At 40.9% G+C, this 26048-nt stretch overlaps 1 protein-coding gene across 1 annotated transcript in view; it reads left to right on the top strand.

Moving 5' to 3' along the window:
• Positions 1-24812, top strand: part of SEMA4B (semaphorin 4B) — a 382400-nt gene extending 357588 nt beyond the window's left edge. The window contains exons 4-16 of the mRNA XM_073653213.1: positions 1507-1658; positions 1745-1807; positions 9390-9488; positions 12554-12665; positions 12772-12888; positions 13705-13862; positions 14039-14220; positions 15463-15613; positions 16128-16338; positions 16430-16545; positions 19418-19584; positions 20039-20133; positions 21723-24812. Coding sequence (XP_073509314.1) covers positions 1507-1658; positions 1745-1807; positions 9390-9488; positions 12554-12665; positions 12772-12888; positions 13705-13862; positions 14039-14220; positions 15463-15613; positions 16128-16338; positions 16430-16545; positions 19418-19584; positions 20039-20133; positions 21723-22507 — 2408 coding nt within the window. The 3' untranslated portion in view covers positions 22508-24812. The remainder of the gene's footprint in view (positions 1-1506; positions 1659-1744; positions 1808-9389; positions 9489-12553; positions 12666-12771; positions 12889-13704; positions 13863-14038; positions 14221-15462; positions 15614-16127; positions 16339-16429; positions 16546-19417; positions 19585-20038; positions 20134-21722) is intronic.
• Positions 24813-26048: the final 1236 nt, after the last annotated feature.

Here is a 26048-nt window from a genome sequence, read left to right as displayed (position 1 = left end):
TAATGAACTTGAAAACTATTCAAAGGACACAGTTTATTCTATGCCACTCAGTGCTGAATACCTCCCCCATTGGGATCAATAGGTTGGAGTGAAGGGAACGAAAACTCAGTTTCCCCCTTTATTCACCTTGTTTTCTGCTGTGCAGTTTTCTTCCCTTATTTCTCTTTTTTTTATGAATTCTCATCTCAATCCTTTTATTCATGGTTGTCACTGAGGCCACATGAACTTTCCCTAAAGTGCATGACTCTGAACCTGTACTAATACTAGGTGGTAATATCAGTTTGTTTTCAATGCAAAATACTCAAATGACATACATCACTAAAAAACCCCATAAAAAACAGTTATTACATTATCCCCTGCTAGCCACATATCACATGTAGTTAATGCAATTCATAATTTTGCAGAATTGTTATATGATAGAGATCTTGGGGCCATTCACATGTCTGTATAAAATCATTACTGGAAATAACAGTACCGGTGTCATCAGTGTTTTGGATCAGTGTGTCATCAGTGTTTTTCCAGTATGGCAAAAGAAAAAGAAATTACAAAGCTTCTCCTATACTTTACAATGTTAAACACGTACAGCACACGGACTGTACACAGATGCCATCCTTGTGCTGTACGTGTTTTTCACGGATCCATAGACTTGTATTGGTCATTGTCATCTGTGCGGCCAGTAAAAAATGGTCATGTCTCCTTGTGGTTTACACTGACGGTCCGTATAAAATCATGGACGTGTACACAGCAGCATAGGTTATAATGGGTACATGTGGCATCCATGAAAAAAAACGGATGCCACACGTACTGCAAACACAGACATGTTATAGTTACTCCTTCATATTCCTAGGAGCCAAGTGCTCACAAGTGCTTTCAGGTGCACACAAATAAATGGCTTCAATATACATTGATTATCCTCAGCCAAACCCACCAAACATCTAATGTGTGTGGAGGTCTTTCAACTCTCCCTCGACAAATGATGGTAGAAACGTAAGATCAGGATTTTTTTTATTTTTTATTTAAATACCCCTCAATTTTTGTTCACTCGGGGATAGGTCACTGACAGAGGTGTTGCACAAAAGCCTAACCCCCACACCATTGTGTACTCTCTGCCGAATGAGAAGAGATAATTGCCGGTCAAGGAAGTGTTCATCTGACAGCTATCAAGATGTCTGGGCAATGGGCATAAGACTCTCTAGTGACAAATGTCCATAAATCTGAAATTTTAACCCTTGAAAGCTTCCATGACAGGCGTGTTATTGTGTAGGGGTAACGTACTATGCCAGTCCAAATACTACATCTGTGTGTTGGTGATGCCAACCACAAATTAGTGAAGTGTCTATATTACTGCTTGTATTCCTTGTCCAAATGTTTGATAAAAGCTGAGAACCTGTCTAAATCCAAAAATATGTAATGTTCACTTGAAATCACATTTGTTTATTAGTGTATGTTGTAAATTACCATGGTATAAAGCACTGGACTAACATAGACATATTCTTTGTCCTGTAGATTCTCAAGAGAGGATTGTAAAGAGGTTTGAGGCTGAAGGAGTCAGCAAGTACACAACCCTACTACTCAGTAAAGATGGCAGCACCTTATACGTGGGGGCCAGGGAAGCCCTATTCTCCCTGAACAGTGCAAGTTTTACATCTTCATCAATGGTAGGCGCTTCTTTTCTTTGTCGTTCAAAAGTGGTCATCCACCTTGTCTCTTATAGTAATGCAATGGTTCTTTGTTCATTTTTCAGTTAACATGGAAAGCAGAAGACAGTAAAAAGAAGGAATGTACATTCAAGGGAAAAGATGCCCAGGTCTGTTCTACCATACACAATCATGTACTGTTTGCTGCAGCTAATAATGCAATAATTATGGGTTAATAAACAGTATGCAGAAGAAGTTTGGCTTCTAATTACATACAGTTATATGAAAAAGTTTGGGCACCCCTATTAATCTTAAGCTTAATGTTTTATCAAAATTGGTGTTTTTGCAACAGCTATTTCAGTTTGATATATGTAATAACTGTTGGACACAGTAATGTTTCTGCCTTGAAATGAGGTTTATTGTACTATCAGAAAATGTGCAATCTGCATTCAAACAAAATTTGACAGGTGCATAAGTATGGGCACCCTTATAATTTTCTTGTTTTAAATACTCCTACCTACTTTTTACTGACTTACTAAAGCACTTTTTTTGGTTTTGTAACCTCATTGAGCTTTGAACTTCATAGCCAGGTGTATGCAATCATGAGAAAAGCTACTTAAAGTGGCCACTTGCAAGTTGTTCTCCTGTTTGAATCTCCTCTGAAGAGTGGCATCATGGGCTCCTCAAAACAACTGTCAAATGATCTGAAAACAAAGATTATTGAACATAGTTGTTCAGGGGAAGGATACAAAAAGCTGTCTCAGAGATTTAACCTGTCAGTTTCCACTGTGAGGAACATAGTAAGGAAATGGAACAACACAGGGACAGTTCTTGTTAAGGCCAGAAGTGGCAGGCCAAGAAAAACATCAGAAAGGCAGAGAAGAAGAATGGTGAGATCAGTCAAGGACAATCCTCAGACCTCCTCCAGAGAGCTGCAGCATCAACTTGCTGCAGATGGTGTCACTGTGCATCGGTCAACTATACAACGCACTTTGCACAAGGAGAAGCTGTATGGGAGAGTGATGCGAAAGAAGCCGTTTCTGCAAGCACGCCACAAACAGAGTCGGCTGAGGTATGCAAAAGCACATTTGGAGAAGCCAATTTCTTTTTGGAAGAAGGTCCTGTGGACTGATGAAACCAAGATTGAGTTGTTTGGTCATACAAAAAGGCATGGTGGCAAAAAAACACAGCATTCCAAGAAAAATACTTGCTACCCACAGTAAAATTTGGTGGAGGTTCCATCATGCTTTGGGGCTGTGTGGCCAATGCCGGCACCGGGAATCTTGTTAAAGTTGAGGGATTCATGGATTCCACTCAGTATCAGCAAATTCTTGACAATAATGTTCAAGAAACAGTGACAAAGTTGAAGTTACGCAGGGGATGGATCTTTCAGCAAGACAATGATCCAAAACACGGCTCCAAATCTACTCAGGCATTCATGCAGAGGAACAATTACAATGTTCTGGAATGGCCATCCCAGTCCCCAGACCTGAATATCATTGAACATCTGTGGGATCATTTGAAGAGGGCTGTCCATGCTCGGCGACCATCAAACTTAACTGAACTGGAATTGTTTTGTAAAGAGGAATGGTCAAAAATACCTTCATCCAGGAAATCATTAAAAGCTACAGGAAGCGACTAGAGGCTGTTATTTTTGCAAAAGGAGGATCTACTAAATATTAATGTCACTTTTCTGGTGAGGTGCCCATACTTATGCACCTGTCAAATTTTGTTTGAATGCAGATTGCACATTTTCTGTTAGTACAATAAACCTCATTTCAAGGCAGAAACATTACTGTGTCCAACAGTTATTACATATATCAAACTGAAATAGCTGTTGCAAAAACACCAATTTTTATAAAACATTAAGCTTAAGATTAATAGGGGTGCTCAAACTTTTTCATATAACTGTAACCTGGCGTCAAGGAAGCCTGTAACAACCTATGACCCACCAGTTGATGTTTGCGGTCTCTACTTTGTCTTAGGTTTATATGAGGGCCCAAATTTTAACTTGCTGCAAATAATTTTTATTACATTTTTAAATCTTTGCTTTTTTAGTCACAAACTATATTAAAAAAAAAACAAAGCTATGAATATCTTGCTATTTTCATTCTGTCCTCTGAACCTCACAATAAGCTGATGCTTCCTGCTCCGCTTTCAGTAGTCATCTCAATATCATGACAGGCAGGATTACAATGAAATATCATCCCTATTTATGGATACCACAGAATCCACCATCCACAATAGGTAATAGTTCCCCCACCCTGCACAATGACCTCTGCATAGATCAGGCCTGGAAAATTCACAGAGAATTCAATGAAATCTCTAGTCTACTGGTTCCTGTGTCATTAATTACTAAACATGTTCCTTTTAGTTTGAAATGTATGTGCACACAACATCTTCTGGATGCCAGCGTCTTTTTTAGACTTGTTTTTCCTAAAGTGTCTTTTTTATCAGCCCCTTTTTTTATACTTCTGTGTATAAAATAGTAAGTGACCTCCAAGCAGAAGCCACCTGTCACGGGTGTGTTAATGGTGACAGACAGTCGCCCTGCAGTTGGTTGCAGGAGATCTCTACGTTTGGCATTACAGACACCTTCTTAGATGAGAGGCTGTCTCTAGGACCTAGCGGCTACCTCCCTCTGGTAATTAGCTCCCTGGCCTGGGTGTATATATACACTATACGCTATATTCATTTCTACTTGTGAAAGCTTTAGCAAGAGCAGTACTTTGTCCTCTCTGGAGCTTCAGGCCAAGTTCGCATTTGTATGGAGTCGTCTAAAGCTAATCATTCTCCCCCTGTTTGTCTACCCTTGTTGTCTATAGAGTTTAGTGGAGATTGACTAGTGCTCATCTCCTCCCATCCCTAGCCTTAGCCATATGCCAGGGAAAGTCAGGGCAAGGCACGCGTGCGGTGAATGCTGAAGAGGCAATATAGGGACGGTAGTTGAGACAGGGTGACGCTAGACCAGACTAGGAGGTCTCAACTTCCCCCTTTCCCTAGTGTCTGGGCTCCCTTTCCCTCTTCCCTCTGTGTTGAACTAAGTCTTTCCCACACCTGGCGTGACACCACCTGTAGAATGGGTAGGTCAATTCTTTTAACCACTTTGTAAGTCGGAAGCCAAAAGATTGAACATATGCACAGTAAGGCTATGTTCACACATATTGGGTTTTTCAGTGTTTTTTGCTGCAGATTTTTATGCAAATTTTCAGCTGTGTTTTGTAGTACCAGCAAAGAAACCAGAATTCTGTTTCCACATCATGGTTTCTTTGCGTATTTTGTGCCTCGGTTGGGTTTTTGTAAAATAGAGCATGTCACTTCTTTCAGCGTTTTTTCACCCATAGGAAGTAATGGGTGGTGAAAAAAACACTGAAAAAACGCATCAAAAACATACCAAAATTTGCATCAGCGTTTTTGATGGCAAAATAGAATGGGGTTATATTTTTTCACAGAACTTTATGTACATGCCTAAATAGAGACAGAAGAACAGTGAAAAAAACGCAGAAAAAACGCAGCAAAAAGCGCAGCAAAACCTGCGTTTTTGATGTAGCTGATTTTCTGCCAGAGATTAGTTTTTGCTGCAGATTTGTAACGCTGAAAAACCCAACATGTGTGAACATAGCCTAAGTCGTTTTCACATTGCTATGAATGTGTCCCTTTTTTTGTTTTCTTTTTTAGCGCTTTATAGACGAATTTTAGGTAGAATCTGCCTATGTGCGTGTTTGCGTTGTGTGCGCAACGTTTGCATTAAGTTATACATGAGCTATCCAGCAAAAGTTAAAAAAATGCTGACATATAGAAAACTGATCTGATTTTTTGGAGACTATTAAACTAAGGCCTGCCATAGATAGAAAGATTGAACCCTGCCGAGCTTTAATATATTGTCCTATACCCTTACTATGGTCCCCATACATGCAAACCTATTTACAACAAAAATGTGAAATGAGTTTACATGTTTTTATTATTACCCATATACATATTTTGTTAATCTTCTTATTTCTATTACTAAATTGAGCAAACTGCACTGTTTTAGGAAAAAAAAATCTGTGGTTTTAGAGTCCCACAGCCTGAAACTATTATGTTATAATACAGATAGAATATATATTCTTTGACCAAAGTACAACCACACCCTTGTTACACATATCCTCTGCATGAAGTTGTATTTGCATGTGTACTGTACCTGACCTCTTTATTAAATACATAATGGTAAACAGGAGCGAAAAGGTTTGTACAAAACTACTTATGTACAGCAAACATTGTAAAAATGACAATCTATGGCTGCATGTATGGGTACAGAGAAAGCGTAAAAAAAGACATACCACACTGCAAAATGTTCACTGTAAGTGCATATTTCTCACCCTAAATGGGTTTTAAAGAGTGAATGCATTTGTCTAGAAAACTTATGTCTTGTTGTTATAGAGATTTGAAACACCGAAAAAAAGAGCCAAAGAACATGTTGGTATAAGTGCAATGTATAGGTGTGCATTCACACTGTGGCCATTTAACAGGCAAAATCTAAGATAAAAACAAAGTGAGCAAATACCCCGTAGTAATAGTACATGTAAATAACATATGGTAGTTAGTTAACACTGTTTTGATCAAAAAAAGAAGAAAAGTCATCCCACTGCGACAAGATGTACCCAATCGTGATGGTCCCTAACGCTTGTAGTTCATCTCACTATGTGTCAGCAGACGTCCAAATACAAGGGCAGAGCAGGACCTGGGTCCCATCTGTGCAGCCACCCATCCATGGTAAGCTATATAAACAAAACGCACTGCCCAAAAAAAGGGAGAGCCATGCCCCTGTTTGTACAGCGTAAAAAAAACTGAAACAAAACCAAAAAATTGAGCCAGAGCACATGTTTGTATAGGTGCAAGGCGTAGGTGTGCATTCACACTGTAACCATTTAACAAACAGAACCTAAGATAAAAACAAAATGAGCAAATACCCTGTAATAAGTAAGTGAATAGTAATAGAACATGTAAATAAAATGGGTACACGGATGGCTGGCTGCACAGTTAGAACCCAGGTCCTGCTCTTCCCGCATCTATTTTTATGTCCATTGACACATAGTGAGGTGAACTACAAGAGTTAGGGACCATCCTGATTGGGTACACCTTGTCGCGGTGGGATGGCTTTTACTCTTTTTTGATCAAAATTATGTCAACTAAGTGCCCTATGTTATTTACATGCATTATTACTATTTACTTTCTTATTACAGGGTATTTGTTCATTTTGTTTTTATCTTAGGTTTTGTCATAGAGATTTATCAGAAGTTTTGATCGGTTTATTCTGGGTGGAGACACCCACCCGTTTTTAAATTAGCCAGGTGCTGCTCTCTTATGTGACAGAAAACTGACTCAAAAGAAAGTTTATTCTCAGTCTCAGAGGAGGGCAGCACTTGGATGAGCACTTCTGACCCTTTTATGGGGATAAAACTTTCGACATGGCTCTGAACCTCTGACATATCAAAAGTTTTCTAAAAGTCCAGTTACACTTCCAGTAGTACGTCAACTTTGAACAAATTTCCTGGTATAGAGCAAGTTTACATCTATGGTGTCTGTTAACTAAGACGTCAGCTATCCCCGAGTCAACTACAAATTACTGGAACTTGCCTACAGATTAAAGTCATAGTCAAGTCTTCACCAGGTGGAACTGTAGATCTCTCAGCTAATAGTCATGTTGGCATAGAGTCCTATGAGTCCTTTGAGTGTTCCACTTATCTACCAATATAATCTGGCCAATGCTTGTTGTAATTGAAGATCCTTTTGTTTGGAAATCAGAAAACAATCCATGTGACCCCCATAATGGGCTGAGCTCGGTTTTCATTCTAAGCCATGCCACATCAGCTCTCAAAAGTCAGGGCTTCTTTCTAGGCCATGTTGGGAGTTGTTTTATAGAAGCTGAAAAGCTGCAGATTGTTCCATTACTTATTCCTAAATTAAATGGATTAGTGATAGACGTTGGGATTCACAGTTTTTTCTTAAATTGTAGGCTTATATAGTACAATACAGTGACACTGATGCATCACCAAACATGAATCACATGGCATTAATGGCAGCAAGTAAAGCACAGCATGGAAACAAGTACATTCCCAATAATGATTGGGGTTAAAAAAAATTGTGTAATTTCCGAGTTTGTATTTATCATTGTATAACGTAATTATCATCTGTTGTGTAGGAAGATCTAGGGGAGGCGTCCTTTAAACAATATCTGTTTTTTCAAATGTTTAATGCTGTGGTGTGGGTTTGATATCTGATATTTCAAGCTTCTCGTGGTTGCAATGTTGCAGCCATTATTGGGCAATTGGCTAAATTTTGCAACCTGTACTGACTCAAACTGACCTTCTACCTACATGACTATCACTAGTCACAAGTACGATTACAAACGTTCGGCTGTAGACGGCCAGGTATATCATGAAGAGTTTATTGCTCTGAGCTTTTTTGAAGTTTCTCTCCATGTAGAAAAGAAAACTCCCTCCCACCACCCCCAATTCCAGGAATAGTGCCTCCAGAGAGGAGAAACTATAATGGAAAGATTTTCATGAATTCTGTGTTTTGGACCCACTCCTGGTGTGAAAATGGCCTTAAAGGGAATCTGTCACCAGGTTTTTGCTATCACCAATGTAGATGATGTAGAGGCCGAGACCCTGATTCCAGCGACATATCACTTACTGGGCTTCTTGCTGCAGTTATGAAAAAATCAATGTTATATACTGCAAATCTAGCAGTTCTCTGAATGCTGAGCTCTGTGTAACCCCACCCACACCACTGATTGGCAGCTTTCTGTGTATACTGTGCGTAGGTAGACAGCTGCCAAACAGTGGTGGGGGCGGGATTATACAGAGCTCATGAATATGGAGGACTATATGGCATCAGTTTACTGCTCCTGTAATGATAATCTTCTGCTGATAACAGTGATTTTATCAGAACTACAGCAAGCAGCCCAGTAAGTGATACATCACTAGAATCAGGGTCTCTGTCTCTACATCTCTATATCATGCTGCTCTCAGATTATGGGGTAAAAACCTGATGACAGATTCCCTTTCTCAAGTTGTGTCTTTGAGAGAACAAAACTCGCGTTGCGGCCTTCTTGCTTTGCCATGCCGGTACGCTTCTGAAGATTGATAGTTCAGACTAATGGCATGGTGGCGCCCCTAGTCTGAACTCTGCTTTCTCTCAGGTTACTGCTAGCACGGAGATAGCTTCAGAGTGGTTCTCATTGTTTAGGTAACTGGCTGGTGGGACTGCAGGGTGGTCGGTAACCTAGGCAACCAGAAGTACACTATAAAAATCCCCCCCATTTTTTAGAATGAAGAGGATTTTTAATGAGGGGTAAATTGCACCGTTGCTTGTTTTATTAGCACCTTGCTGCCACCTTAAAGGGGTTGTCTCAAGTTCATAAATAGGTAAAAGGGGTTATGTTGCGGCATCCAGTACTTTGTACTTGAGCTATTCAGATGACATTATGACCCTGCACTCCTGCCAAAATGTGTGCATATGTCCAGTTCAGTAGAATAAGACACGTGCACGATACCTGTCAGTGGTGCGAGGTTCTAACGTCATTGGCACCGCTCAGTCACTGGTTACGGACAATCCCTTTAAACGTAGTGGACAAATAATGCTTTGTCAATCAGCTGTCTCTCCTTTTGGATGACAGTGGCCTCTCATGGTGGCATGCGATACGTTGATGATCAGTGCTAGACAATATGAAGCAAATTACTTAAAACTTGTTTTTTTTTATTGTTTCAGAGAGATTGTCAGAACTATATAAAGATCCTCCTGCAGCTGAACAGCACACACCTCTACACCTGCGGGACGTACGCCTTCAGCCCCAACTGCACCTACATCGTAAGCACACTTCTTGAGCTATATTAGAAAGCTGTCACACCCTGTCTGGGTTCGGCTAGTAATGACATGGCTTACACTTCTATTACGTGGGCTGCTGAGCATAGGCATGTATGGCTATTGTGGAAATAGCTCCAAGAGTTAACATAACCTAAAACAAGTTAAAAAAAAAACTTTTATACTGTGTCGATAAACTTTGCGAATACATTGATGTATTATTGGCCTGTGATTGTCTGCAATTGTCCGGTAACTTTGAGCAGTGTGTCATCATGGTACATCCAATGATGTGCTGCTCAAGTCTCCTGACCACTGCAGCCCATCACTGACCACAGCGGTCCAGCGGCTGCCAGAACAGTGACATCACAGCTTCCTGTCTTTTACGCTGCATCCAGGTAGGTAATTCTGAGTTATTCTTTACATATCCAAGTTTTGTTTTGCCCTGACAACCCCTTATATTTTCTTTTACCCATCCCGGGACTTGTCTGGTTCCATGAATGAGGCATTATTATGTACTGTATGTAGGCCATAGGCTGAAGCCTGCTTTATGTACAGAGTCTGCCGACTATTATTGTAGTGACTTCACTTGTATGGAAGCTGTTATCATCCCAGTATATTAGGCATACAGACGGCAATCAGGGCTTGTATCACACATACTAACACCCTTACCTATTTCTTTATGTTTTTACACCCACAACAAATATGCTGTAATTAGCCGTGCTATTATTTGGAAATGGCATCTAGGCGGTTAACCGTAATTTGGGTGCAGCTGCAGAAGATGCATCTATTTTATTTATCCATCAAATACCCGAGGATTATTAACTATACCAATATTTATCCATATGCTTCTAAATAAGATTGTGTATGCACAGATGCACTGATACTCATGGGGAGCCAGTGCTAACGTCTAATCATTGCAAACAAATTCTGCCTGCTTCATTGAAGCCAATTACAAATCCCATACTTCACGGAGCCATTGCACCTACACACATCTGTACACGGTGACCAACAAGTGAATAATCATCTGCTACAGTGAGAATAGCTTCAGAAAGTTTAGAGATAAAGGTATGTAGAGCGTGAGGTCCAATATATAAAAGCAGCACAAAGTAGGCGATGGCAGAGGCAGCGTAGGTAGCAAACTGTTAGGTTTGGGTTGATGTAAGTTGAAGCGGTTATCCACTTAGAATCATCCCTTGTTGTTAGAAGGTTCCCTAATTCGGTCATGTTAATGGGAACCGCCGCTGCGAGGGAACCACAAGCAAGTGTTGGGTTTCTCTGCGGCACCAGCTCAGAGGAAATGCAGCATGACACATAGCTTATTGAAGTCAGTGGGGTGTCCCTGTAATGCATGGCCATTTCTTCTCTCCGCTGTGGCTAACTGATGGAGGTCATAAATGAGACTTTCTTCTAGTAACTGAATTCTCAAAAAGGATATTTGAAGTAGATTCCTAATCAGATAATCCCTCTAAGTTTAGCACGTAGTAGATGAAGATGGCACTCTGCAACACGGTAAGTGCGATGAAAGAAAAACTTTATTCCAGAAGCACACAATTAAAACATGGAGCTGGGGAAGCGGAGATCCTCATTGACCATGAGGATCTCCGCTTCCCCAGCTCCATGTTTTAATTGTGTGCTAGAGGATCTCCGCTTTCCTGGCTCCATGTTTTAATTGTGTGCTACTGGAATAAAGTTTTTGTTTCATCACACTTACCGTGTTGCAGAGTGCCATCTTCATCTACTGCGTGCTGCACTCAGGATATCTCGTCTTCGGTTTGTGGGCCGGCTCCAGTCCAGGTATCTTCTGGTTCCGGGTGAGTGTGCGGTTTGAATAGTGCCAGCTTTTTCTCTTTTTGCTACTCATCCCTTTAAGTTTTCATATTTAAACCTACTTCGCTTTTAGCCGATTGCTAACATTGCTCCACAAGATCTATAATATTAAAAAGAATGTAGCATACTGGAACTATTACAAACTAGTTCAGTTTTGAAAACCCGATGAGATCTTTTACCTTTCACTTTAAAGGTAAAAATATAATAATGAGTGATCATACTTAATTGGTGTCCCTTGTAACCTATTTATTTTATTGGGGGAAAAAAAAGAATATAAAGTGGGATACCCAAACATTTTTAGAAATGTTAGAAGTGTGGCGTAAAACCACAGCTTTACCAAACAAAGTATTTCTGCAGGACTTACTGTCATACATCTGAGACAAAGTCTTTAGAAATGCTGTGTGTGTATATATATATATATATATAATATATATAGGGATTCACGATATCAGATATGCATTAGGTAGCGTTCATACAGGCACCTGATTCTTGGGTCAAAACAATGTGACGTTTATTTCCACAGGTTGCACAGCACCAAAACCATAAACACGAAATCCCTAGCCTTGTCCAGGCGCTAACTAATACAAAATAGACCCTGGCTACTGACACATGGCTAAGCTAGCCCAAGTTTTGTTAAACACAACTATCGTACATAACAACCACTGATAGTTGCAGTTTGGTGCACAGGGCCTGTGCAGGTTCTTCTCAGAGAGAGATTCTAGCTGGTCTCTCTCTAGCTCCAATACAATCCAGTCTGCTCAGCTGCTCCCAGCTGACTAAGGAAAACACCTAGCCTGCTAATATGCAGAGCTAGCCAGGTGCACCTAATCAGAGCCTGTAGATCTAGGATTTAACCTTAGCCTATATATATATAACAACATTTTATACGTGTGTGTGTGTATAGGAGCAGAAACAGACAGACAAGGGCCCCTGTATAAGAACAGTATATGGACCCTTTTCAATAGTCCATCATGCACCGCTTTATGTGTCTGTGACTGAAGCTTCTCTCCCGTCTCTCTCTCTCTGTCTCTCTCGTGTCTCTCCCCTGAAAACAAAAGGATTGAGTATTAATTTGAATCTGCCCAATACTTTTCTACCCTGATATAAGAGTCTGGGGCCTGCTCCTGTACACATTAGTTGGTCATTGGGTCGGTTGGCTTTAGTCTAATGTATGGATGTCTTGAGAGGTTATTGTGTACTAGTCAAGGAATGAAAAACTGACCAAGTTTCTCTCTCTGTTCTAGAGAATCAGTGATTTTACTTTGGAAACCGATTCAAATGGTAACCACATCATGGAAGATGGTAGGGGCCCATGCCCTTTTGATCCAGAATATAAGTCCTACGCTATAATGGTTGGTAAGTACGGCAGCTCCAGGAGCCTTGTTATAGTTTCCTCAGATTGTCCTAGGATTTCTCAAGTTGTAAGTACACTACTTACTGAATTTTTTGGTCTTTGTGCCAGATGGGGACATGTATGGAAGCACTATCAGTAATTTCCAAGGAAATGAGCCAATTATTTACAAGAGTGAAGACAGCAAGATTACTGTGAAGACTGAGACCTCCTTGAACTGGCTCCAAGGTTGACCTTTGATTTACTTCTTTGATAAGAATGTGTTCAGACATAACATGGATTTGGGTAGAGATCAGGGACACTTTTGATGTATGCAGGGCCATCATGAATTGCAAATATTTGTCTTTGAGGTTGAATCCAAAGTTTCTATAGCTGAAACATCATGTTCAGGTTGTTATGAATTTGTAACATCTATTCCTCTGTCTTATGTAAGTCCATAAAAATAAACCCTTTATTTTACAATATTTAAAGGGGCTTTCCAGTGAAGATAAATTATCACCTTTCCACATGACAGGTGATAACTTATAGATCAGTGGGGGTCAGACCTCTGGGACCTGCATCGATCAGATCAGCAGAACAGGGCACTTTTATCCCCATTAGAATAGAGTACCAGTGTGTACGCTTGATCTATTACTGCTAGAAAAAGCTGAATGCAGCATTTGGCGGCCCCATAGAAAATGAATGGAGCGAAGGTTGGGCATCTGCACTGCTGCTCCTCTATTCTAACGGGTATAAAAGTGCCTCATTCTGATGGTCGGTGAAGGTCACAGCATTTGGACCCCAACGATCTATAAATTACCTATTGAGTAGACGGGTGATAACTTCACTGGACAATCCTTTTAAGGAGGATATGGCTGTATTAGTGTAATTTAGACAAAGTAACAATGGAGGCGTATTTGCAAATCATTCGGGATAAGTACTTTCTAGTATGTAAATAGAAGCATAGCAGGAGCACTAATCAGACTGGGATGCTTGTATTGACACTGTGATTAACTGTGCACAGGACCTGCTATTAAACTCATTACCACTGCTTTGTCATTGCAGATCCAGGTTTCGTAGGTTTAGCTCATATTCCAGAGAGTCTTCCCAAAGGGAACCCTGTAGGTGACGATGATAAGATTTATTTCTTCTTTACTGAGATGGGAAAAGAGTTTGATTTTTTTGGGAACCCTTTCGTGCCTCGGATTGCCCGAGTTTGTAAGGTGAGGATAACAAAAAAATAATCTACAGAAATGATGATGAGATTAGATTTTACTCTCTATTAAGGCAAAAAAACCTTCCTTCCAATCCCTGACAAAGTGCAAAATGTTAATTCCATAACGGTATATGGTTATTTACTATGCGTCCTTTGACACAATGATATTGTCCTTTTTCCTAGGGTGACCTTGGTGGTGAGCGTGTCCTACAGAAGAGGTGGACCACATTCCTGAAGGCCCAACTTCTGTGCTCTCGCCCTGAAGATCGCTTACCCTTTAATATATTGAAGGACATGTTTGTACTCACTCCAGGAGCAGAACATTGGATGAATACCACTTTCTATGGGGTCTTTACTTCACAGTGGTAAGAAGAACGGTATTAGTATTCATTTCTATGTGCAAATATGAGGAACACCCAAGATTTTTGTCTTTCCTTTTATAAATCCCATACCGCAATGTAACAGTGAGCACTGTTTTTATCCTTTATTACTGCCTTGTATAGTCATCTACATTTCAGCTTTTTCTTCATTTTGCAAGCTTCTTTATGTGACCATTAAAATGGCATGACTTTTAGAGGATGGTTCCTAAAAACAGTGACCCCAATTTATCATAGCGTTTTTATCAGAATTCTGGCATAAAACTCATTGAAATGTCGCTAATTTTTGCACAACTATAAGTTGCAAAAAAACTCTGCAACTTTTGCCATTTTATGCCAGTCCAACTGTGCTACAGTAGGCAAAGCTGGGGCAAGGTGTAGCAAAGCCTGACAAATTTAGTATAATTTAGGCCACAAAAATGGCAGAAATTGCTCCCAAAACATACGTCTACCCTTGGCTGGAGTCCTATTTCTTGCGGTAGCGCAAAACATTTGTAAGATGTGCCTAAGTAATTAAGAGGTGGACACCAGAGCTGCCTCCATTAAAGGGAATCTGTCATATAAAATAATGCTAATAACCTGCAGCTATAGGGTTTATCTGCAGGTTAATAGCATTCCGAGACCATGCCGCCGCACTAAGACCCCCGTTTCCAGGAGGATATTAACTTTATTCTCCCCTGCTCTGTGCATGGAGAGCAGCAGCTGTAACTGTGTTCCCAGCACTGACTGACAGCAGGATCAGCATTAGGACCAGCTGTCAGTCAGTGCCAGGGACACAGTTACATCCACTGCTCTGTGCATGGAGAGTGGCGGCTGTAATTGCGCCTCTGGCATTGACTGACAGCAGGATCAGAATTAGGACCAGCTGTCAGTCAGTGTCGGCCCGGGGACATGGTTACAGCCACTACTGTCTATAGACTGAGTGGTAACTGAAATTGGGCCAGTGCCGCCCCTGTGACTGGAAGCCGAACGCCTCCGGGGGGAATAAAGTTAATTTCCTCCCGGCAGCAGGGCTCTCAGTGCGGCAGCTGCAGGGTGTCAGAACACTATTAACCCCATATCTGCAGGTTAATAGCGTTATTTTACATGACAGGTTCCCTTTAAGGCTTAGGTATAAAATACCAGTCTTAATGAATCGCAGCCTATAGAGTGGATATTATGATACACGAGGCTGTAGATACCCAAGGCCCATGTGGGAAATTATATTATAGAATGTATTCTTCTCTCCAGGAACAAGGGAGGTGTTGGAAGCTCAGCTGTATGTGCCTTCTCAATGCGTGATGTACAAAAAGCGTTCAATGGCCTCTATAAAGAGGTAAACTGGGAGTCTCAGCAGTGGAGTCCATATACCCTTCCTACACCAGACCCACGACCTGGAGCTGTAAGTATCACATGTGCCTTCAAGTATTTGTTACTGGACTGAGCCAAGAAAAAGAAAAATGTTGATCCTTTAAGAATTAATAGCTGAGCTCTTTTGTTTCCAAATTAGCAGAAATGTGTTGAAGCTGGATTCCAATATGTACCTGGCTAATATTATATCTATAGATGTCTTCACAGCAAGATTTAATTGTGTAGTGGAAAAGCAAACAACTACAGATGACCAGACTTTGTTCCTTTTTATCCCCTTTATTCTCTGTGCTAAAAGTTCCGGAGCGCTCTCATTCTATTGGATAATGTGGATCTGCACTGCCCTCTAGTGGACAAACTGTATGCACTGCAGAATTTTAGCGGATAATATCCAGTAAATGCAAAAATGTGGCTTTTGGCAATATAACATATTCTGTGATAGTATTAATCAGATTGTATATAGTTTGATAGAAGCACACAGGTTGGTGGAGCTTTATGGTCATAACAATATTGTATGTTGATATATTTACTTTTATTTATCCCAATAGTGTATTAATAACAAAGCAAGGAGCATGAACATCAATTCCTCACTACAAATGCCTGACAGAGTACTGAACTTTATCAAAGACCATTTCTTGATGGACAGTGCTGTGCGAAGCCAACCACTGCTGCTCCAGACAGAGATGCTCTATCAGCAGATCAGCGTCCAGAGGGTCAAGGGGCTGAAGAATACCTATGATGTCATGTTCCTGGGGACAGGTAATACTTGATTCAGTTGTACAGTCCGGAGACCATTGTGTAGAAGTTTATTACAGCAGTTTCATTGTTAATAATACTTTCCATTCCACAGATGATGGACGACTGCACAAGGCTGTCCGTGTGAAAGAGAAGGTCCACGTTATTGAAGAAATCAAACTCTTCCCAAGTGGAGATCCAGTTCAAGAGCTACTGATTGATCACAGCAAGGTAAGAACGCAGCTTAATTTTGGAATTTTGGAATGGGCTACAATACCATTATGTAATAAAACAATATACACAGAGTAGATTCATCCTCCTCATCCACATATCAAGGCTAATGACATATCACAGTCTGTTAGCACAAAAACATATAAACTATATGCAGATGTCGGTCCAGTTGGAGTCAAAGCATAACCTAAGTGCTGCAGAGACACAGTGGTACTACTCTTCTATCAGTGCTGCAGAAAGCAGTGGTACTACTCCTTTATCAATTATACAGAGACACAGAGGTACTACTCTTCTACAAGTGCTGCAGAGACAAAATGGTACTACTCTTCTACAAGTGCTGCAGAGACACAATGGTACTACTCTTCTACAAGTGCTGCAGAGACACAGTGGTACTACTCTTCTATCAGTGCTGCAGAAAACAGTGGTACTACTCCTTTATCAATTCTACAGAGACACAATGGTACTACTCTTCTACAAGTGCTGCAGAGACACAATGGTACTACTCTTCTACAAGTGCTGCAGAGACACAATGGTACAACTCTTCTACAATTGCTGCAGAAACACAGAGGTACTACTCTTCTACAAGTGCTGCAGAGACACAGAGGTACTACTCTTCTACAAGTGCTGCAGAGACACAATGGTACAACTCTTCTACAATTGCTGCAGAAACACAGAGGTACTACTCTTCTACAAGTGCTTCAGAGACACAGAGGTACTACTCTTCTACAAGTGCTGCAGAGACACAGTGGTACTGCTCTTCTATCAGTGCTGCAGAAAACAATGGTACTACTCCTTTATCAATTCTACAGAGACACAATGGTACTACTCTTCTACCAGTGCTGCAGAGACACAATGGTACTACTCTTCTACCAGTGCTGCAGAGACACAATGGTACTATTCTTCCACAAGTGCTGCAGAGACACAATGGTACAACTCTTCTACAAGTGCTGCAGAGACACTGAGGTACTACTCTTCTACAAGTGCTGCAGAGACACAGTGGTACTACTCTTCTATCAGTGCTGCAGAAAACAGTGGTACTACTCCTTTATCAATTCTACAGAGACACAATGGTACTACTCTTCTACAAGTGCTGCAGAGACACAATGGTACTATTCTACAAGTGCTGCAGAGACACAATGGTACAACTCTTCTACAAGTGCTGCAGAGACACAGAGGTACTACTCTTCTACAAGTGCTGCAGAGACACAGAGGTACTACTCTTCTACAAGTGCTGCAGAGACACAGTGGTACTACTCTTCTATCAGTGCTGCAGAAAACAATGGTACTACTCCTTTATCAATTCTACAGAGACACAATGGTACTACTCTTCTACCAGTGCTGCAGAGACACAATGGTACTACTCTTCTACAAGTGCTGCAGAGACACAATGGTACTATTCTTCTACAAGTGCTGCAGAGACACAATGGTACAACTCTTCTACAAGTGCTGCAGAGACACAGAGGTACTACTCTTCTACAAGTGCTGCAGAGACACAGTGGTACTACTCCTTTATCAATTATACAGAGACACAGAGGTACTACTCTTCTACAAGTGCTGCAGAGACACAGTGGTACTACTCTTCTACAAGTGCTGCAGAGACACAGAGGTACTACTCTTCTACAAGTGCTGCAGAGACACAATGGTACTACTCTTCTACAAGTGCTGCAGAGACACAATGGTACTACTCTTCTACAAGTGCTGCAGAGACACAGAGGTACTACTCTTCTACAAGTGCTGCAGAGACACAGTGGTACTACTCTTCTACAAGTGCTGCAGAGACAGAGGTACTACTCTTCTACAAGTGCTGCAGAGACACAGTGGTACTACTCTTCTACAAGTGCTGCAGAGACACAGAGGTACTACTCTTCTACAAGTGCTGCAGAGACACAATGGTACTACTCTTCTACAAGTGCTGCAGAGACACAATGGTACTATTCTACAAGTGCTGCAGAGACACAGAGGTACTACTCTTCTACAAGTGCTGCAGAGACACAGTGGTACTACTCTTGTACAAGTGCTGCAGAGACAGAGGTACTACTCTTCTACAAGTGCTGCAGAGACACAGTGGTACTGCTCTTCTACAAGTGCTGCAGAGACACAGAGGTACTACTCTTCTACAAGTACTGCAGAGACACAATGGTACTACTCTTCTACAAGTGCTGCAGAGACACAATGGTACTACTCTTCTACAAGTGCCGCAGAGACACAGAGGTACTACTCTACTAAAAGTGCTGCAGAGACACAGTGATACTACTCTTCTACAAGTGCTGCAGAGAAACAGTGGTACTACTCTTCTACAAGTGCTGCAGAGACACAGTGGTACTACTCTTCTTCAAGTGCTGCAGAGACACAGTAGTACTACTCTTCTACAAGTGCTGTAGAGACACAGTGGTACTACTCTTCTCCAAGTGCTGCAGACACACAGTGATACTACCCTTCCAAAAGTGCTGCAGAGAAACAGTGATACTACTGTTCTCCAAGTGCTGCAGAGACACAGTGGTACTATTCTTTTAGTGCTGCAGAGACACAGTGGCACTACTCCTGTACCAGTGCTGCAGGGAAACAGGAGTACTACAGCGCCATTATGCTTGCTGTTAACCATAGTGTACTAGGTATTGAGCTATGGATTGATTTTATTCTAGAACCATATGACAGTTTCACCTTTTCCGAAAGACAATTATTTTCCTGAAAGCTAGACAATGCATCTCACATGCCATTTACAATTCGGTTACTAATTAGTAAATAGAATTGACATTTTCTGTAAAAATCCATATCTCAGTCTAATAAAGCAATAAGATGACATAGTTTAACTGCTGACACCTTGATTCTCTGATTGTAGCCTTGGGAACGCATGTTTTTCTGTGTTTTATAGAACCTGGTTTATGCCTCGTCTGGCTCGATGGTGGTACAAGTTCCAGTCTCAAACTGCAGTGTGTATACAAGCTGTGGGGAATGCATCCTTTCACGTGACCCCTACTGTGCGTGGAGTAAAAAAGGTTGTCGCAGTGTTCACCACCATTCACACGATCCAAATGCCCAGTGAGTATTCCCTATTATGTCTCTTTTCTGTAGTAATGTCTTCACATAACATATCAATCTATTTTTCTTACATAGGTTGAAAAAAGACCTAGGTCCATCAAGTTCAACCTTCCTCCCCCAATTGTACATTTTGTCACTAATTTAACTATAGCCCACAATGTTGTGTACTGAGGAAATCATCCAGCCCTTTTTTGAAAGCTGTTAGTATCGGCCATCACTACCTCTTGTGGTCGGCATTCCCCAGTCTGACTGTAAAGAACCCTTTCCTATTTAGCCGCTGGAATCTCCTTTCTTCCACGCATGAGTGCCCCCTGGTCCTTAGTATGGTCTTTGGAATAAGTCGTGTGCTAGTCCTTTGTATTGACCACACATATATTTATACATATAAATGAGATCCCCTCTGAGGCGTCTTTTTTCTAAGCTAAACAAGTTCATCAATACTTTCTTATTCCAGGCACTGGCTCCAAGATATTGAAAATGCGGATACTGAAAAACTTTGCCACTGGGGCAATAGCTCAGGACCTTCTGGTCGGGTTCAAGTACCAAGTGGTAAGTCGCTGAAAGACAGGGATGTGTGCAATAATGAGAAAAGTCATCATTATTGTAAGTGTGTGTAGACAAGTAGAGAGAGATGAAATGACATCAATATGAGAGAGTGGTATGAGAGGGATACAAGAGATTAGAGAGAGAGATATGAGAGTGATGAGAGAGTGGTATGATATGGATACAAGAGATTAGAGGAAGAGATATGAGAGTGATGAGAGAGTGGTATGAGAGGGATACAAGAGATTAGAGAGAGATATGAGGGGGAAAGGAGAGAGATATATGAGAGAAAGATATGAGAAAGTGATATGAAGGGATACATGAGATGAGAGAGAGATATGTGGGGGGAAGGGAAAGAGAGATATGAGAGGGATGAGAGAGTGGTATGAGAGGGATACAAGAGATGAGAGAGATATGGGGGGGAAAGGAGAGAGATATATGAGAGAGTGGTATGAGAGGGATACAAGAGAGATATGAGGGGGCGAAAGGGAAAGTGAGAGAAAGCAATATGAGTGAGGGATATGAGAGATGAGACAGATATGATGGGGTAAAAGGGAGAGAAGAGAGAAAGTTATCAGAGGTATAAGAGAAAAAATATGTGTGAAATAAAGAAATAAGAAAGAGATATTATTGTAAATGTGAGTCATATAAGAGACTGAGAAAGATGTGAAAGACAGACAGATCTATGTAGTCATCACATACTGATTTTATATCTACAGATCTAGCAATCTTTAAAACTACCAGCGGTGCCGGATAGCGCTAATTGCATAGTGCAATTGTTTTAATGGACTTTGTAGCATTGGCAGGTCTTCACAAATAGCGCAGTCCTGCCACGTTACTCCTGCAACACAATGCAGCGGTTAGCTTGGCGTTTGCTACATATGAACCTATGGATTACTTACCTGTCTCATAAGTATCTCTCTATCTAACTCATGCTGATCGATCCCTCACATCCATCTGAGAAATATATGAGAGAAATACTTCTGAGACGGGTAAGTATATCCATAGGTACATATGAAGCAAGCGCCAAGCTGACCGTTGCATTGTGGAGCAGCAGTAACTTGGCACGACTACACTATTTGGGTCGAGCTGCCACCAATACGAAATGCACAAAAATGTTTGCACTATGCAAATAGCGTTATCCCACTCCACTATTTTTAACATTGCCATGTCTGTAGATATAAAATACACATATAATGTTTTATTCATTGCTTATATAGCACCACCATATTCCTTAGCGCTTTACAGACCTTATCATCACTGACCCCACAATCTAGATTCCCTATCAGTATGTCTTTGAAGTATGGGAGGAAACCCACACAAACACAGGGAGAACATACAAACTCCTTGCGATATTGTCCTTAGTGAGATTTGTACCCCGGACCCCAACGCTGCAAGGCTGCAGTGCTAACCACTGAACCACCATGCTAACTAGATAGCGAGATCTATTGTCTCTCACATCTATCTGTAGATCTAAAATCAATATGCGATAGGTAGATAAATTTACAATCTATATAAGATCGACAGATAGAAAATCGATCAGTAAGATAAATATTAAAATAAGCCGAAATAACTATTAATGTTCTTTGTTTTAGTCACAGAAGAGCCCAATTGTGAGAAGATTGTGCTAAAACCAAATAATGCTACCACTTTGCCGTGCCAGTTGTTATCCAACTTGGCGTCTCGTCAGTGGCTTCACAATGAGAAAGCCATCGATGGCTCATATTTTGTTTTAGAAACAGGAGACCTCATCCTGGTAAACATTCCGGAACGGATGGGAACATATGAATGTTGGTCAGAAGAGAAAGATTTCAAGAAGCTGATGGTGAAGTACTGTGTGGAAACAGACGGCATCGCAAAAACAACCACTGAAAGGGCTCAAACAGAAATGATCTTCCACCATGTTAGTGCCATTGACAAGAATGGCAACACCTCACAAATCCTTTCCTCATCCTCAGGGGGTAGCTCTGCCCAGCTTATGGGGAAATCTTACTGGAATGAATTTTTAATCATGACTGTACTTTTTGTGGTGGTAGTAGTCATTCTAGCGTTGTGCATCTTGTATAAGCATCGCAGTGGAATGAAAACGATTCTGAAACCAGTAGAAAATTCGGACAAGAAGCCACGGAAACATCCAGAAAATGTGCCTTTAAATGGGAATACTGCTCCTATCCCACAAGCTGACCATAAAGGTTATCAGACTCTAAATGACAACTATATTATTAACACCCCTGTTCATGACCCATTGGTTGCTAGTAAAATTGTAACAGAATCAGAGAAAAGACCTCTGAATGTCAAAGACACTCTTGTGGAGGTATCTCCAGCATGCCCAAGACCAAGAGTACGACTAGGCTCAGAAATAAGAGATTCCGTGGTATGAGAACCTACAACATAGGACATTCCTGAACCTATAAGCCACTATGGGACCACAAGCGACTGCTCTACAAGGCTTCGTGATCCACAAGTATTCTATGTGTGTGCATGCAACTTTTTGATGATGGTCAAAACTTGATTGTCAACCCAGGCTACCTATACATGGATAGCTTCTGTGTGCAGAGAGTATACAAGTGTACATTGTGGAAAGATAGCACATCGTCTTCTGTTACAATCATCATCATGATTTCTAGACACAGAAGGACAATTGTGTTTGGAAGCATGTGCACACTTGATCTCCAGGTAGCACATTTCCATTTCAACACTCATCTGATAAGCCGTGTGTAAGAAACATCTTTTGAGTAATTTGCACATGGTTAGTAGAAAGTTGGGATACTAGTGTTATTCCTCCACTATGGCTGGTCTTCAGTATCGGTTATGGAGAAAAGGAGGAAACCAAATGTCTTTGGAGGTTCCCAATGCCTCAGTCATGTTAGAAGATCATAAAGACCTGTGAACATTTTGTAGATCACTGAGCGTCCGGACTTTCTGAACAGCAAATGAACATGGTATTAGTGTTGGCAGGTTTTCTGTTAATGAAAAGCACAATAAGAATCTGGCATTAGCCACGAAATAGGGTTTTCAGAATATAGCCGGGTACATTGCCAACTGGTAGCAATATTCTACAGCAAAACGCCTCGCAACAGAAGTACAGGACACCCTTCTGTCAGATGGAGGAATTGTCAGATACTCGCCACGTCGTCCACGCAGCCATCTTCATGAACACTCGTTGCACCTCCTGCTGATGACCAACCACATCTTAATCCTTTTAGAATACATCTATGAATATTATTATTTTTTTTCTTTTAATGTTTTTTCATGACCTTTTTTTTTGCTTTTTTTGAAATAATGTGAAGCCAGGAACTGGTGTTATGGCACCAACAACCAGCTACAATCTGCCTAGAGTATAAGAGGTACACACACGGATTCCTTAATTTATCGACCTGTTAAAAATTGCAACACGTAGTGTTTTTGTTTTTTTTGACGGGGTATTGGTGTAAATATTGTATATTTGTCATGGGTTTTTATTTGCATATGTTTTTCCAAGTACGTGTGTGTATGGGATGTGTTCTGTTAGTATCGACTGATTTTCCAGTAATGTAAACCATTGCTCCAAGTGACAAGTTGGGTAAATGCATTTTTTTGTTTGCGAAATGTCAGAATCTCCCCTGTCAGACTTTTTTCCAGTGCCTTCATAATGTGGGACTGTGTTAGCACACACAAAGCTTGAATGGTAATACATCCTGAGATTACTTTTGACATTGTGTATCATTGGTGTAACCTTTTAAATTGGAAGAAGTAGTAGCCATACTCTTCCTAGGCTAATACAAGATACTAATTGTGGGGTGTCAGAGTAGATTGCAAGCACACGCTCTGCGCTCATAGTGCCATAAATGCTCTTTCTTTACTGCAGATTAGTATGAGCAGTGTTTAATAATACCAAAGTAGTTATAATGCTACTAGATATTGTATAGACTTGTACAAAGTGGATTTGTGCCGATAAGCCTTGGAGGATTTAATCCACTTTTTATATCCAATTCAGCATCGAGCTATAATGGTACTAAGGACTACGGATATATCCACTCAGTGGGCTATAGCTACTTCTTTATAAAGCACATGTACATCAGCTGTAATCAACCTCCATCTTTCCTACTCATGGTAAAGCACAATATTCCATAGACCTTCGTGCCCTAGGAATTTTAGTTTCCAGTCTTCATCGGAAACTTTTTAAGGAGCATTGATCAATGTTGATTTGTATAAAACTTATCTGGACCAGCGAATACGTCTTTGAATGTACAGAATTGAGTCAGTAGCATCTGATCTAAAGCACATCCGCTTATAATGCAACTCCTGTAAGACTACATTTACTAGGTGTTATACACACAGACGTTCAGTGACTACCCAGTAGTGTACATGACACTTACCAGATCTACAATGCTGTGAATCAGCTGCTGCTTGACAGGGATATTTACCGGTACTACACTGAATATAGAGGACCACTAGGACTCGGACATATTCTTACCTGTGTTGCAAAAGAAAAAAAGTAAAAGAGAAACGCGCACCTTATCACAATGCATGGAAACGTCCCATCTGTTGTAAATATATATGTGCCGCTTTTTTTGTGCCAAATGTTTTGTCGGTATGTGGTGTTGGTGAGTCCTACTGTACAGTCCGCTTCCCAATGTTGATTTGCAGTTTATGAACATTTTTTTATTACAGCACTTTATTTTTAATAAAATGTGGAAAATTGACTGTGTCATTTATTTTTTTTCTGGATTTTAAGCATTGCATTTTACCTTGCTATGTCTGTTTTATGGCCATTGAAAAACTGTTTGGGGGACAAAAGCGCACTCACATAGAGCAGCATCGCCTGAAAAGGATAGTAAAAGGTGGGCGTATGCGCTCACCTGGCGGTGTTGTGTGACAGCACAACACCTGTAGACATGAGTAACTGCTCCTGAATCCTTGTGACTGGAGGAGAAAAACTTCCTCCAGATAATTATTCGTAGAGGAAGACGATATCACGTTGAACGGGTTGCGCTGTTGTCCCAATGCATTTTGGCACCAGGCCGGCACCTTTCTGAAGGTAAGAAAAGTGCCTTGAGAAAGGTGCCAGTCCGATGCCAAAACACGTTGGTGAAATAAAGAAACATTTTGGAAAACAAAAGGCTTTTCATTTACCGAATGTTAGAACCTTGCTGTTAGGTTTTTTTTCCTTTGCTGGTCACATGACCTTGTTGGCCTATTTAATCCTGCTCCGCCCTTCTGGCTTTGCTGGACTTCATTGTATATCTACTTTCTAGCTAGCCTGTGCTCTGTATCTAACTCTGTTAGTTTGCTTGGTCTACGGACCTCTAGGTTCTATCTATTTTGTTTGTTCGTCTGTCTGCTGCTATTTCTGTTAGGAGGTGTCCCATATTCCTCCCAGTCCTTAGTACTTGTAGGGATTCCCTCCCCAAATCTATAGGTCTCCGTACAGACTAGATTAGGACTTTAGCAGGTCTGATCGCAGGATCAGGTTCCCTGTTACATCGTAGGGATTCAGCTGAGTCTTATAGTAGGGACAGATCTCCTCTCTTTCCTTAGCTTTGGTAGCAGAACATAACAGTAAGTCCAGCCTGTAAATTCTCTAAGGAAAGATTTTTTTTTGTTCCATCATGGTGTCGGTTCAGGATTTGGCTAAACACCTGCAGGGACTCTCTCTGGAAGTGGCCGAGCTCCGTCAGCACGTGAGTAACTGTCCTGGAGCATATTTCTTGGAGCCTAAGGTATGTTTGCCGGATTTATTTTTTGGTGAACATCGAGAATTTTTTTCATTTAAAAATGCTTGCTTATTGTATTTTCGTTTGAGACCCAAGTCCTCTGGGGATGAATCCCAGCGCGTAGGGTTCATAATGTCACTTTTGCGCAAAGAGCCTCAGGAGTGGGCCTTTTCTTTGCAAACTAGTGATACATGCTTCAGATCAGTGGATAGTTTTTTTTCTGCT

This window comes from Phyllobates terribilis, unplaced genomic scaffold (genome assembly GCF_046119375.1).
Source record: "Phyllobates terribilis strain yellow unplaced genomic scaffold, ASM4611937v1 Scaffold_11__3_contigs__length_659146591, whole genome shotgun sequence".
Taxonomy (NCBI): Eukaryota; Metazoa; Chordata; class Amphibia; order Anura; family Dendrobatidae; genus Phyllobates; species Phyllobates terribilis.
Note: the sequence above shows the minus strand (reverse complement) of the source record. Positions and strands in the feature narration are given on the sequence as shown.